The 14,866-nt window shown below is 33.4% G+C and overlaps 1 protein-coding gene across 1 annotated transcript in view; it reads left to right on the top strand.

Moving 5' to 3' along the window:
- The window catches only part of LOC142334289 (neuropeptide Y receptor type 2-like), a 37,374-nt gene extending 31,479 nt beyond the window's left edge, over window positions 1-5,895 (top strand). Inside the window, exon 5 of the mRNA XM_075382210.1 lies at window positions 4,486-5,895. Coding sequence (XP_075238325.1) covers window positions 4,486-4,952 — 467 coding nt within the window. The 3' untranslated portion in view covers window positions 4,953-5,895. The remainder of the gene's footprint in view (window positions 1-4,485) is intronic.
- Window positions 5,896-14,866: the final 8,971 nt, after the last annotated feature.

Genomic DNA, 14,866 nt, shown 5'->3' with positions numbered 1-14,866 from the left:
GATGTCATAATACTACGATATGATTTAATTCTTTGTCTAGTATTGCTTATTTATAGCTTACAAAATTATGTTAACAAAGTAAACAATAAAAAATGAGCTAACAAATTACAATATAGGATCTTAAAGCTAACTGTACGTTGAAAAATGAAAAAAAATCCTTTAAATTAAAATTTTAAACTTTTAAAAAAATGGTAGGTGATAAAATAATTCTGATTTCATATTCGTTTTCAGCATCATAAAACAAATTAAAATCAAGCATCGCATGATAGGAAACAAAAATTACTTTTATCAATGCTATTATTAGTTGCTATACAACAGGAAGTAGGCCTAGATCACAATATCAATATATAATTTAGAATAAAACTCAACGATTACATACACTGCAGCAAATTTATGAATCCTGTTTCTTATTTATTACCATACCGCCAAAGACATATATAAAATGACAATGCTTTTAATTTGCTGCAACAGAGGCCAATGTATGCAAAATGCTAGTACATAGGCTTTCAGTCCCTGCGTCAAAATGCGAGTAATGTGCCGATATATTTTTTTAAATCTCGTCGAGACATTAGTCCGATTACTAACATCTTTCAGCCTACCGTACCGAAACGCTATATGAATTGGTGAAAACATAATGGGATTTATTTTTCAGCTATTATTTTATAGGTTTTACTACAGTTTTTTATTTTTTGAGGTTAAATTGAAACGCTGTCAGTTTAGAGAAATTATTTTTCATAATTTCGTTCACCAAATTTATTTTATAATTTTCGGCCATCAACAAAAGGATCTGGTGACATTTACATTGAGTAATTTTAATAAATTATTAAAAAAAAAAAATATTTAAAGAAAACAAAGAATCTTATGAAATAAATTTAACTTTTCTGTAGCAAACATTCCCCACATTAATTATATATTCGGTTCGGTTTTTCATTTTAAAAGTTTTATTTTAAAATTTTCATCGCCGACCGTTACGGAAATAAACAGCGTATTTATTTATGAGTACCTCTCAAATCTATACCCACAAAATTCATAATTTTAATCGACAGTGGGTAAACACTGTCTTGTTTGCCTTTGCGCTCTTTGTGCTATACCTTGTAGGGTGTTAATTACCATCGGACCGGGAGGAAGTTTATATGAGTTCAAGAGTAATTTTCAAATGCATATTTAAGGAAGGGAACCGTACAGAAATTCCGGTTATATTACTGAGAAGAGACCGAATAACTACAACTAGATGTAATTATTCAGCTAGATGTCGGTGTGCAGTAATGAATACTAGATCAGGGCGACATGTAAACTTTAATTACGAGAGATTTTATTTTGATGGGTAACATTGCAATTTAACATTGGTCATGTTATTTATTTTTTTTTTACATTTTATTATTAACGAATTGTAATTTGTATTTCATAATATCACGCCATTAACTACTGACAACGAATTCCGTCATAGGTTGTAATCTTGGTTACGGTCTCTGTTGTTTAATTCAGTTTGTTATTTCCGAAATTATTATATTCGGAATGAAAAATAAATTTTTATTTTTCCTGTTATTTTACATAATTTATTTTGTAAAGGTAAATTTTTATCTCTCAAAACGATTTCAAGTAAGGACAGTAGTTATTTTTAATATCACTGAGTTTTTTTGTTATTTATTCAAAACTGTCGGTTCAATTGCGCATTATCAATATTTTATGTATTTATGCTATCAAGTTTTGTTTTTTGTTCTGACCTTTTCTTTTGTATCTGTGATTTATGATTCCCGGTCGTTTGTGCTACAAGTTTGTTGTTATAATTTATGACCTTATTTTCTTTGTTTTACATTAAGTTTTATCCTCTGTTTTTCTATTATCCTTTCTGTAGGATAGAATGAGAATTTTAAGTACATTTGTATCTTCAAGGTGAAAAAATGACATTTTTTAATAGATTTTTTCATTTTTTTCTAATAGAGAGGCAGTTTATTTTGATCCCATACTTCCAGATTCGTGTAATTTTGGGTCGATCGGCTTTTCCACTTTCCTTTGCCTTTATTATCTACTTATTAACAGTTCCTCAAGTGGAAGGGAATATTTATAGTCATTCAATATCTTTTATAGATTTGCTATTAACTTGAAACGTTATCATTAACGTATTAACTCCTATAAAAAGGAGCAAATTAATTGAAAGATTTAACTATTTTTCTGGTTCTGTCAATAATAATTTCTAATAAAAATTAGAATCTTAATAATTTTTGAATTATAAATGTATTTTTGTATTATTAATTCTATCTTTATTGTTTTTTACGTCTATAACTCATGAAAACAATTTAAGGTATAAATGTCACAAATCCGGATTAATTTCTCAAACAGTAATGATACCGTTTATGTTATTCGTACATAGCCTGCACCTAGGGATCAGGATGAAAAACCACAAGTATTATTTGCCTCATCTGCATTCCGGGGAGTTTGGCACGGTATCGTAAAAAACCGCATTCAACTCGGCGAAGGATCCGACATAACAGGGAATATTTTCATTTCTCGCTTTCCCTCATAACCGTCACGATATCTTGTTCTTGGAATGTTTCACGCCAATTAATCTTCAACCGCTTACAGCAACTTAAACTTAATTTACTTAGTTAACTTAATTACATACAATATTCAAATCGGTTTGTTATATTTTGAAATCAAAACGAATTTCTTATTTTATGTAATATAGGATCTCTTTTTGACACGGCATTAATTTTTTTATTTTCCTAACGTGTACGTTGCAATCTGTACGACTAGGAATAATAAGAAACCCCCTCACGGCCTAGTGAGATGTGGATGATATGTATAACATGTAAATGAGGTGTAGTCTTGTACAGGCTCATGCCAACACGGCATTAATAAACATGAAAAAACATAAGACAATAAAAGGAGAGATTTATAATTTCAGATAGGGTTAAAGAGAGAAACTTCATTTCTCAATGAACTTTCATGACTTTAACTTCTGTTAAAATTGTTAAATCCAACAAAGAAGGGATATTTCAATTTCTGAAGTTATTATGAAACGGATTCCAAAGAAGTGCCAAAAATTCTAAAATATAAATAACATAACCGCGCGCACTCACCCACACACCCACACACACATATATATACTCGTATACACAAATGTTTAACGATTTTTGAACTTCTTAGGTATATTACCGATATTAACCGAGTCTAATCAATAATAGATTGTGTAAATCTTGCTTTTTTCTTTTTCTAATATTAACAAAAACATTTACATTATTTAATTTTGCTAACAGCTGATATTGTTTTTGATGTGAATGTATTAGAATGACATTTTTATTATTTTTTAACACGATTGTTAATTATAAATTATTAGTGAAAAGTTATTAATTATTTTTTATTATTATTTAGTGATAATTGAAATTAATTATTATCTGTAATATTAGAATATTACAAATTTAATTAATTAATTAATATATACGCTAAACTAATGTTAAAAGTTAATAAATGAACGTCTTATCATGATATGATGTACTTTTTTAAATAAAGAATTAAATGGTAAAAGATGTTTTTTTGTAACGTTACTCTGCTAGTGAATCCTGAGATTTCAAAATTGCCAAATTCAGGGGTTGTTGAATGTATGTAATATGCGATGCAATTATTTGCAGAGCACTGTAATGTATATATTAATATTATTTTGTATCTATAATTATTGCGTTATATATATTTATTAATATTAATTGTTTAAACACAAAAACACTAAAACGATAAAAGTCACCTATATAGATAACACCGTTAGCTACACCTGATCATCAAAATTGCAAACCATCAAAATTAGTTTTATTTTCGATCAGATTTTTATCGAATTATTTTAACATACTTGCGTGTATTTTTCTAAATACTAGACTGTAAGAGTCATGAGTAACGAATATGTTGTCTGGAAAAGTTTTATTGTTATAATGTCTAGGTGGTTTTAATAAATTACGTAAGTAAAGACAATGATTGATTCGAGTGTTATTTTGTGCCCTTCCTCGCATTGTCACTCTAACATTCGTAGTTGACGCGTTTCGGAGTTCCTCCATTTTCAAAATTAATTTTTGCCCTGAGCTACAAAACAGTCTGAGAAAATAACACTCGAATCAATTATGATAATCCTAGCGGAAATATAAAATATTGTGAAAAATTAAAATTAAAACCGATGAGTTCAATACGATTCGAAAAACTTATATAAGTAGTATTATTTCTCTTATATCTTATCTATAATTATCATGTATAATATTACATATATGTATTAATTTATATCAGATCAGAATAATTTTCACAACAAAATGAAATTTATAGTTTGAAATAGTTACTGACTTTTGATTCAAAAGATTGTCGGTTTCAATTCCTGTCCAGATCTGTCATTTTTTTCATACCATTAATTTTAAGTTTAACCTTCACATGAGTTCTTTGAAATATAAATATAAAATATTTATGTATGCATTTGTTAATAAAATTCACAATTAGATTTATTTTTTTCAGCAAAGAGAGAATGGAGACGTAACAGAAGAACCATGATAATATTGTCGTGCATTGCAATTGTGTTTGCCGTTAGTTGGCTACCGATGACCGCTTTCAATCTAGCGATGGAGTTAGACTGCAGTTTCATTTCAAAACCTAGTACTCTTTATCTTGTGTTTGCCGTATGTCATATTATGGCGATGTCTTCTGCTTGTACAAATCCATTGTTATACGGCTGGCTTAATACGAATTTTCGTCGAGAAATAAGCGGAATTTTTCGGTCGAGACGCAATACGGAAGATCCTCAACAACCTAATCACGATAAGGATTTTCGACATACGAATCGAAATTCCGTTTGCATGAAGCAAGGGGATAGACGTATAAGCCTCACATTTTTTACTACCCTAACTTCTAACAGAACTACTTCTTCTAGCCACACTAATCCAACCATTAATCCGCAATCGGCACTAGCCAGAGTTAATCTTTAATATTTACGATAGCGGCTAAACTGTTGAAACTCAGAGTAAAAGTTACTGTAATATATAGGAAATGATTATAAAAAATAATATGATAAATGGACAAAAATGTAATTAAATGAAAATGCTGTTTTACATAAAAAAATTTACATTAAATTTTTGTTTGTTTAAAGTGGCATTTTTATTTAAAGTAAATTTTATTCTTTGGCTCCATTTTTATAACGAATACAGTTACATTTAAATTTTTATTTTTCATCAGGATTCTGGTGAGAAAAATTAATTGAATACATGTACAGTATAATAATAGCTTGTAGTATTAATTAATCATTGTAGGGTATATTTTGTAATGAAAAAACTTACAAAACTTAACAATGGTACTTTTTAATTTTATATTCTAGATAATATCTTTTAGAAAGAAAGAAAAGTATTCTCTGAGAAACAAATAACTTCAAGTTATTCACAAATTATCGATCTTTTCGTTTGAGATTTTTAACTTGATCGACAGGGTGATGGAGAGAAATTTACTAGACCATCTCCTTATAGGGAGTCTATTGTAGTAGTGATAAATCAAACGATTAATTTTTTACGTTCATATATGTGAGTTAATGATTGTGTATGAGTCAATTAACTAATCGTATGGACGTACTGTGTGCGACTTCATACAGGAACTAACTCAGCCGAGGAAAAATATGTACCCTTCCTTTTCAACACGCACTTATTTTGGGAACAACTAGGGATTAAAAAAATGATTAAATTAGGATGTATAATAAGAGTTGTATCTAAAAGCAGTGTGTTTAGTCTAAGTATAAGCTTTAAGTATCTATAAGGTATTGTGGTATATTTTAAAGTTTGGAACTGTAATATATTTGAATTGTGATGTAATATTTAAAACCTATTAACCTTAAGCGATTAATTAAAATGTCTATATGATGCAAATAAATTTAAAAGAATTAAATTATCAATGCTTACTTTTCTCTTTTACCTATACTCTAAAAATATATATTTCTAAAAATAGAGATTAACAGCGCGACTAAGTAATCTACGATTGTTTTTTTAAAAGTAAATTTTATTAGGTTGTAGGAAATGTTCCGATAAAAGAGCTAAATGCATCTGACTGACTACTTTGGGGAAATACGATTTTGATGTGTAAAGTACGTTTTATCCTTTCTCAGTCTGATCGCTAGGGAAAACACTAAGAACAGTAATTAAAATAGATTAAGTTTTCGCTTCAGTAATTCTCTGAGGGTCTTAAATCACAACAAAACCGCATAAAACTTTGTTTCAGACACATACATATTATCCTTCAATCCATTGAAAAATAGTATGACTACAAAATATAAGGCAATGTATAAGTGCAAACGTTACTGTAATTACGACAGTTTATGATGCAAAAAATAAACAATATTGTTTATTAAACTTCTCAATGTATGAAAATATCCTTTTGGGCTAGCGTTCCTGATTTTATGATGCGGTTATTTTACTGGTATACGTTGTAAAAATAATTTTCGTACAGTAATTTACAGAAATAGTTGTTGAAATATTTCATTAATCTTTACTCCTGATAAAGTTCGAATACAAGTCTTTCGATTAAGTGTACAACTGATATCTCAGTTCTTATTTCATGAATTGACGGGTAACTTTTTACTCAAGCAAGTTTCTCATTATTTTATTATTAAAACATTATTTATTCATTAAATATAAACAACTATTCGCACAGTTTTAACCGAGTTCGTGTACGGTGTATGAAGAAGAAAACAGACGTGCTACTTTCCCGTGATTACATAATTATCTTACATTGTAACAATGTTGTCCTATTCCAGTATTAAAATAGTACCCACCGGATTGGTCTAGTGGTGAACGCGTCTTTCCAAATCAGCTGATTTGGACCAGCGTTCAAGTCCTAGTAAAGCCAGATATTTTTACACGGATTTGAATACTAGATCTTGGATACCGGTGTTCTTTGGTGGTTGGGTTTTCAATTAACCACACATCTCAGGAATGGTCGAACTGAGAATGTACAAGACTACACTTGATTTACACTCATACATATCATCCTCATTCATCCTCTGAAGAATTATCTTAACGGTAGTTACCGGAGGCCAAACAGGAAAAAAGAGAGAGAGTAATTAAAATAGTAGGGAAATCTTAAATTATGAAAATCATTCTTTATATTATCAAGAATAAAATTCATAAAAAGGGAAAAATTACGAATACAAATATAAAGTTACATTAAAAATTATAAAAACAGTATTTTTAGCAATGTCGTACGACCTACGTTGTGTTCAGTTGTAGAAATTTTAAGTAAAAACCATGTTTTCTTAATTTTTTCTGACCGGATTGCATTTTATCCCAAAATTTTTGTTAAAATTTCAAAATATACTGTCGATGCAAATTAGTTGAGAACTCTTGTCGATAAAGGTTTTGCCGGTAGAATTTGACCGAGTTTAATATTATTATTTTTTTTTTTCTATTATTCACCCTTTCTTTTTCAGGCCTTTCTTAAAATCAACAGATAGGTTCGGGTTCCCAAATTACAGATCAAACAACCTCAGTAATACCCAATATACAGATCAAAACTTGGTAAAATATCGATCATCTACTAACTATTTCTTTTTTCTTCCTTACCCTTAAGAATACACCGATCATAGGTTCCTTACTGCAGGAAAAAAACACTATATTATTAATTGAATTTAGTATCTATTAGTTAAACTTCGCAGTGGAGAAGTTGAAAGTAAATAAATATTCGACAGAATTGCGGATGGAATTCTTTGTCTTATGAAATCATGATGATTTGTAGAGTAGGTTAACTGTAAAAAAAAGGTACACAAATATTTTTGTTTTTAAGCGATGTACTCGTATACTCCAATCGAAACTTCAACTGGTTTATTCTACATCTGATCCGTTAAGAGTGAAATAATTTAGAATAATTCAAATTATCTTTATTACCTAGTAATACTTGTAGCGACCGTATGAAAAAAATATTAGTAGTTGACTAAATAGTACCTTATGCGTTAGGATTAGTAGTTAAATCGATTTTACATCACAGAAGAGGATTATATCATACACATTAGAATAATGGGCTCTTTTCTGCTTTAAATTCGACTACAAATTCCTTTTTAAATGCTCTTACAATCCCTTCTTTAATAAAGATCATATCTTGCCTTAACGACGTTTTAAAACCACAATCTACAGTAAGCAATCATAGATAAAAAAGGGCTACCTTATTTTTTATTTTTTGTTTTTCTGGGCAAAAAACGCTTCTGCGTTATTATCGCCCGGACACGACACGTTTGTTGTAATAAACAAACATATATTGCATTTTATGTCTCAATTAAAATATTAAAAATTTCAAACTGCTATATAGCTATCGGCATGAATAGCTGATACACGCTACAGTAATTTAAATTATTGTGTTTAAACGGACGCCGTTTACCGTTTAAACGGAAGAAACCGTAAAACATTTCATCATTCACTAGAATAGTTAGAATATTAGTCTCCAGCCTAAACTTGCGACGTAATGCCGCATAGCAGATACAATCCACAAGGATGTGGATTCACTCTCAGTCGGCAATCGCAGCGAGCACATGCATCTGTTTGAGTCACCAGATATCCATCAGTGAGCCTACCGTACCCTATTCGACGGTTAACCTCCTCTCGACGGTTATTTCTGTATGAGGAGCTCCTCGGTGAAACAGTGTTCTTAATTGGGCGAAGTTTATTGTTGATGGTAGCACTCAATTCACTTTGCCATTCATCATGAACTACCCTCTTCAGAAAGCAGACAAGATCGTTAGAAACGACACAATCGGTGAAAGGAGTCTGGAAACAAGCCTCCTTTGCCGCAATATCTGCGCGTTCATTGCCTGAAATTCCTATATGGCTGGGGATCCAGCAGAAGCTCAGTGTTTTATTACGTCTAGTCATTTGCGAAATGATAAAATGAATCTCACAGACAACAGGACGTCTTGAGTAACGTCATTAATCGCCTCTAGGGCAATCATGGAATCTGAACAAACAAGAAAATGTCGATATTTTGGGGTAATTATAGGTAAGGCTTTGTTAATAACATACAGTTCTGCACCGAAAATACTGGTGATGGGAAGGCCAAACACGTATGTTCTGTTGCTAACAGTAAAGCCACAGCCAATAGAATTAACGTTTCTAGAGCCATCCGTATATACCTTATCATTAAAGTATTACCAGTCATCAGCATCTATATTACAGGATTCGAATCGACTGAGTTATTTCTTGCCGTTATAAAATTAAATGCCTATAAGAAGTAAAAGGGTTGATAACGAACAATTTTCCATATTTTTCTGAAAACAGTTTATAAAATAATATTAATAGTAAGTCCAAGTTTTCTTGTGAGATAAGCTTAAGAATTGCAATGTTAATAACCTTATTAAAGTGAAATCGGTAATAATTTACCATGGAGGGTTAATGGACACGACGAACATAATAATAATAAGACTGTCTGATTCCAATAACGATATTTCGACTCGTTTTAATTAAATGATAAAGTAAAGATTCTCTGTATCTAACAAAATACTAATTAAGCAGGATGCGCTAAGGATTTAGATGATTATATTCAAAAAAATTTACTACCACTAGTATATTTAAATTTATTAAGTTATTTATTCAATTTTACTATCTACTTAAACAGCGACGGAACATATTTTAATAAGACTGATTTCTTTTTTCACTTGAAATAAAGTATAACTGAACACATGCAATGAAAATTGTCATATCTTTCGTGTAATTTACGCTGACAAACATACCATCCCGCTTAGTGTTTCTGATATACGGCTGATACTTGATATCATTTCTGGCATCTTGTGCAAAATATCTGATCTCTTATAATATAATAGAGGTTTTTATTCGTATTACTAGTATAAGAAAAAACTAGCGATTTTATTTTAATAAAATTTTATATAAATTTGAACGTGCTTTTCGGTAAGAAAAGACATCGCAAAATAGTCAATAAAAAGAAGACTAAAAGAAAGTTTACAGACTTGCTCCACGTTTTCCTTCGATGCAAGAAAAAAGTACGATAGATTTCCATAAATTTTCTTATTATTTCCGTGAAAAAGACATCCTTCTATTTTCTTATTTATTTCTGATGACGAGTTTCACATCCAACTCCATTAAATGTTTATACCTCCTAAATTAAATTAGGGGTCGTAAAATACTGTATTCTATTTCCACCAGCTAGATCAATAATGTTTACTAACTGGAAAAAGCTTTTATACCTCTCGGATGACGCCTATAAAATTATCTATGACCAATAATTCTGTACGAGTAGACAAATGTCTGTTTTTAAGGCTCTGGTAATAGAACGTAAATGAATAGAAAACAAAATAAATAAGTAATATTATAATCGTGTGGAAGTAAGGATTACGAAAAATTGTTTTGATTTCTCACGTCCGGTGACAAGCTGCCTTAAAAAAGATTTAGGACGATCAAGAACCGTTAGTGAACGAAAAAATGTGTAACACAACATTTTTCCGTTAAGGTTTTACAAGGTGTTTAAAATGAGGAATTCTTCGATCCACCTTGTGTAACAATTTTGATATAATTCTAAACAAATTTCTCCTAAATTTGGTTTACGTGTTAAAAAAACAAATCAATGATTCTTAATTTGTTTTTAAGCTTAAAAAATTGAATTTGTAGTTATTTTTAAGCGGTTAAAAGAAAATATTATATTTTACGAAAATTATTTTAAAAGTGTATTTAAAAACCATGATACTAACCCTTTCCCCGATCAAAAACTATTCTTTTTTATTCAAGTAGGGTGGAAAATAATTTCATTAGATTCTACGAATGAGATTTTATTGGTAAAATTTTACAACAAATCTCTAAACAATCCCCTCTTTGTTGTAAATCCATATACTAGAGAGTAAGTTGAATCGTTGTGCAGTAACAAAAGTTTCAATGACTAACTAAAACTGAGATTTAATGTTGACTATAGGGTTATCACTTAATCAATGTTTTTATACGAACAAACAAAGGATTTTCTCTGTTTCTTCGGTCTAATTTTATTTGCAGATTAAGTATTATATGGGATTATATTGTACTATTTACTTATAATTGTATAATAACATTAGCTTGAAAAGTATTTTAAGAAACAGATCAGATATTTTTATTGGAAATAAGTTTCTGAAAAACAAGACCATTATTTTTTACGTAAATCTTAATATTATATAAATCTTAATCTTAATATTAATCTTAATATTTCTCGCTGAGTTGGATTTTTGACAGAAATAGTTAATTAATGAGGAAAATATCTTATTCACTATTTCTGTAAGTCGGATACTTTTTTATGTTCGGAAAATATTTGATTACATGATGGGATATAGGAAATTTCATTCACCCTGTAATGTTGAATGATTATTATGGTTGTATGTTTTCTTAAGCATTTCCTACTTCAACTTCATGACTTCTATAAAAATAATTATATTTGGTTTAATTTAGGGGTTTTTAATGAACGGTTAATTTAATATCTTATTGAAAAGAAAGCTTTAAACATAAGATTTAGTATGCGTGAAGAATTCAGTTACCTCTGATAAATACATCCTCCTCACAAGTAATATGTTAATCTTTCTTATAGCGAGTGTTTCAAAAAGCACGCAACCCCTTTGTTTGATGACGTGAATTTATTACAAAAATATTAATGTTAATAAAATACTTATAGATCAACATTCTAATTACCTTTAATGTGTTTACAATAGATGTTCAAACTGATATTCTGTGATCCCGATGCAGGTTCGTACACGTTTCATAAAATTTGCAGCCACTTTTCGTAATATTTGCTCAGTAACGTTTGAAATCTCACTTCCAATGTTAGCCTTCAATTCGTCAAGTGTATGAGAATTGTTTTTAAAAACTACACTTTTTAAATACCCCCAAAGGAAAATGTCTGCTGGTGTAACATCTGGGGATCTTGCAGGCCACAACCTTTTTGATATCAGACGATGGTCAAAACATTCCTGTAACATATCCAGCGTTTCATTAGCAGTACGAAAAGTTGCGTTATACTGCTGGAACTCGCTCTCCAACATCTTACTGATGACTTTTCCACACTCAGTGCATCCACCACTAACTCACACGCCCTGCGATTATCAGTCCACTTTACACAGTGAATTAGCACATGCTCGGGAGTGTGACCCACCAGTTGCTGCAGAGGAACCACACCAGCAACTACCAACACAGCATCGGTCGAGACAGAGTTGTAAGCCGCCGCCACCTGCAGAGCAATTTGTCGTTGCACCGCTTCAAGTAAGTAGCGGTGATGCTTAACCTCCATGGTCTTGCACCATATCAAAACTTGCACATACCGAGGCCACTACATGGGCGCAAAGCCGTCACTTAGAAGTACGAGGTTCAATCACCCTCCTTAATAGCCTACTGAGCCCAGTGCATAAACAAACTTTATGCTTCTCAAGTGTGCAGACAAATTATCGTACAGTCGAAACCCCCGCATTAAGTATAAAGGCTGTGTAATCAGCTGAGTGAGAATTCATAAGTACCTAGGTGTTTTGTTTGACAAGAAGTTGCTGTTTAGCAACCATATTAGGCAAGTAGCGGCGGACGCCGTCTCAGTGATGCACAAACTTAGGAAAATTGCTAGGAAAGACTATGGGTTGTCTGGCCGTCAAATGTACATGGTATACCGAGGTGTCTTCGAAAGCATGACCTCTTACGCGGCGCCCGTTTGGGCGCATAGGTTGGATATGAATAGAGCACTTCTTCAAACTTTATACGGAATCTGGGGGGATGGTATTCCTCGAGTTCGTTTTTAAGGGCAACGGATGCCCAAGTGCTTACCAACCATGTTAATTTCAACCAATATCTGTTTCGGTTCCGGATGGCAGTTGATGAGCTGTGCATCTGTGGGGAGGTCCAGTCAAATGAAGGTCCAGTCTTCAAACCTGATGTTTGACTGCCCTGCTCTTGTGAGGGGGGGGGGGCAGAGATCGGGCCACCCTGGAACTTAGAGGTCAAGAGGAAAATTGGCCTCTCACAAGCGCCGAGTCAATGTGGTGAGAGCAGCATTGTCGGACGGTGTGGAAGTTCCTTGATGCGGTTGCTTTGTTCAACCGACATCAATAGTTTATCTAAGGAGAAAAGACTTCTACTGCACTGCTGTGGGAAGCTAACCTAGAGATATATATGGCGACCACCAGCCAATAAAGGCTCTAAGCGCTTTAATATGGTGGACAGGTACTTACTGGCATTCAGCGACCTAGGCGGGGCAGCGAATTGCTATCTAAACGAAATGAATTTTAATTTATGGATGTCATATATATTTTTACTAGTTGACAGGGTGCGCCTACCCATTTTAGCAAATATATGACAAGTGAGCGATTGGGACACGTAAGCCGCTGGTTATGGCACCGCGCTTAGTCCACTCACGCTGTTAGGTACGCTCTAGGAGCTATTTAGGATACTGGTCGCTAAATTGCGTTGAGGCTCAGTAGCCGTTTGGGGCACAGAAATTTGGTCGTATGCTTTAGGGCGACCGAATGGGGTGGGGTGGTGGCGGGAGAAATGCCAAGCAAGCCAATCCCACATACCTCGGCCTCCCTTCCTCTTCGCAATTTCCACATGGCCGCCCAAACGTTCACCACTAAATCGATTGGGAAAGCCTTTCCCAATACAGTGGTATCCTCGTAAAAGGTTGTTTTAAAAACACGAATGCATACTATTAATGCTCTGCGTTGGGCACTCCATAAATTCTGAACAAGTGCTCTATTTCTGTCCAACCTATGCACCTAAACGGACGCAGCATAAGTGGCCATACTTTCGAAGACATCTTGGTACACCATGTACAAATGACGGCCTGACAGCCCGTAATCCTTACGAGCAATCCTTCTAAGCTTTTGTATCACAGAGACGGCGTCCGCCGCTACTTGCCTAATGTGGTTGCTAAACAGCAACTTCTCATCAAACAAAACACCTAGGTACTTATGAACTCTAACTCGGCTGATCACACAGCCTTTATACTTAATACTGGGGTTAAGACTGTATGATAATTTGTTTACACCCTTGAGAAGCATAAACTTTGTCTTGGGCACAGAAATTTTTAAATTTTGAATCCATCCAGTCCTCTGCGGTTGACAAGGCCGTTTGCGCCCGGTCTTCTAGCTGCGGTCGTGAGTTACCACGAACTGACAGGAGACAGTCATCGGCGAAAGCCTGGACCGTCAGTCCTTCCGGGAATGCCAGTCCCAAAAATCTGCTGATATTAGGTTCCACAGCAAGGGACCGAGAACGGAGCCCTGCGTGCTTCCCCTGATGATGGATTTTTCCACAACTAGGTGCGCATCCTTAAACAGAGCCGTGCGATCAGATAAGTAGTCACGTACTACGACCTGCGGGGCTACGGGAACTTTGCGGCGTTCCAACTCATAGAGGATATAACTCCAACACAAGGAAGGAAATGTTGCCTCTATGACAATAAAAATTGCCATAACATATTTACAGTCGACGCCTTCCACCGCGGCAAGAGCGTTTAAGATGCAATTCTCGGTGCAATTCCTTTCCTGAAGCCATACTGGCCTTTAGAATTTAGAAGTGAGTTCATATCGATATTTTTTCCCAGAGCCGTTCCACAACCAGTCTTTCAAGCAATTTGCCGATTACCGGCAAGAGGCTGATGGGTCGATAACTGCTGACCTCACTCGGATCCTTTTTTTGATTTTAAGAGCACCTTCACTAAAGCCACCTTTCAACAAGTTGGAAAGCAACCCCAGCTTAGGCACCCCGAGAACAGCCTGCCAAGCGGCTCTCTTATGACAGGCAGCAGATGATAGAAAATATCCGGGTCAAGTCGGTCAACCCCCGGTGCTTTTCTCAGTGCCACTCGAGAAACCACTCGTTCTATATCTACGGGTTCCACAGCCCGTAAGCCATCGAATGGTCTCACC

The sequence above is a fragment of the Lycorma delicatula genome, chromosome 1 (assembly GCF_047948215.1).
Source record: "Lycorma delicatula isolate Av1 chromosome 1, ASM4794821v1, whole genome shotgun sequence".
NCBI lineage: Eukaryota > Metazoa > Arthropoda > Insecta > Hemiptera > Fulgoridae > Lycorma > Lycorma delicatula.
Note: the sequence above shows the minus strand (reverse complement) of the source record. Positions and strands in the feature narration are given on the sequence as shown.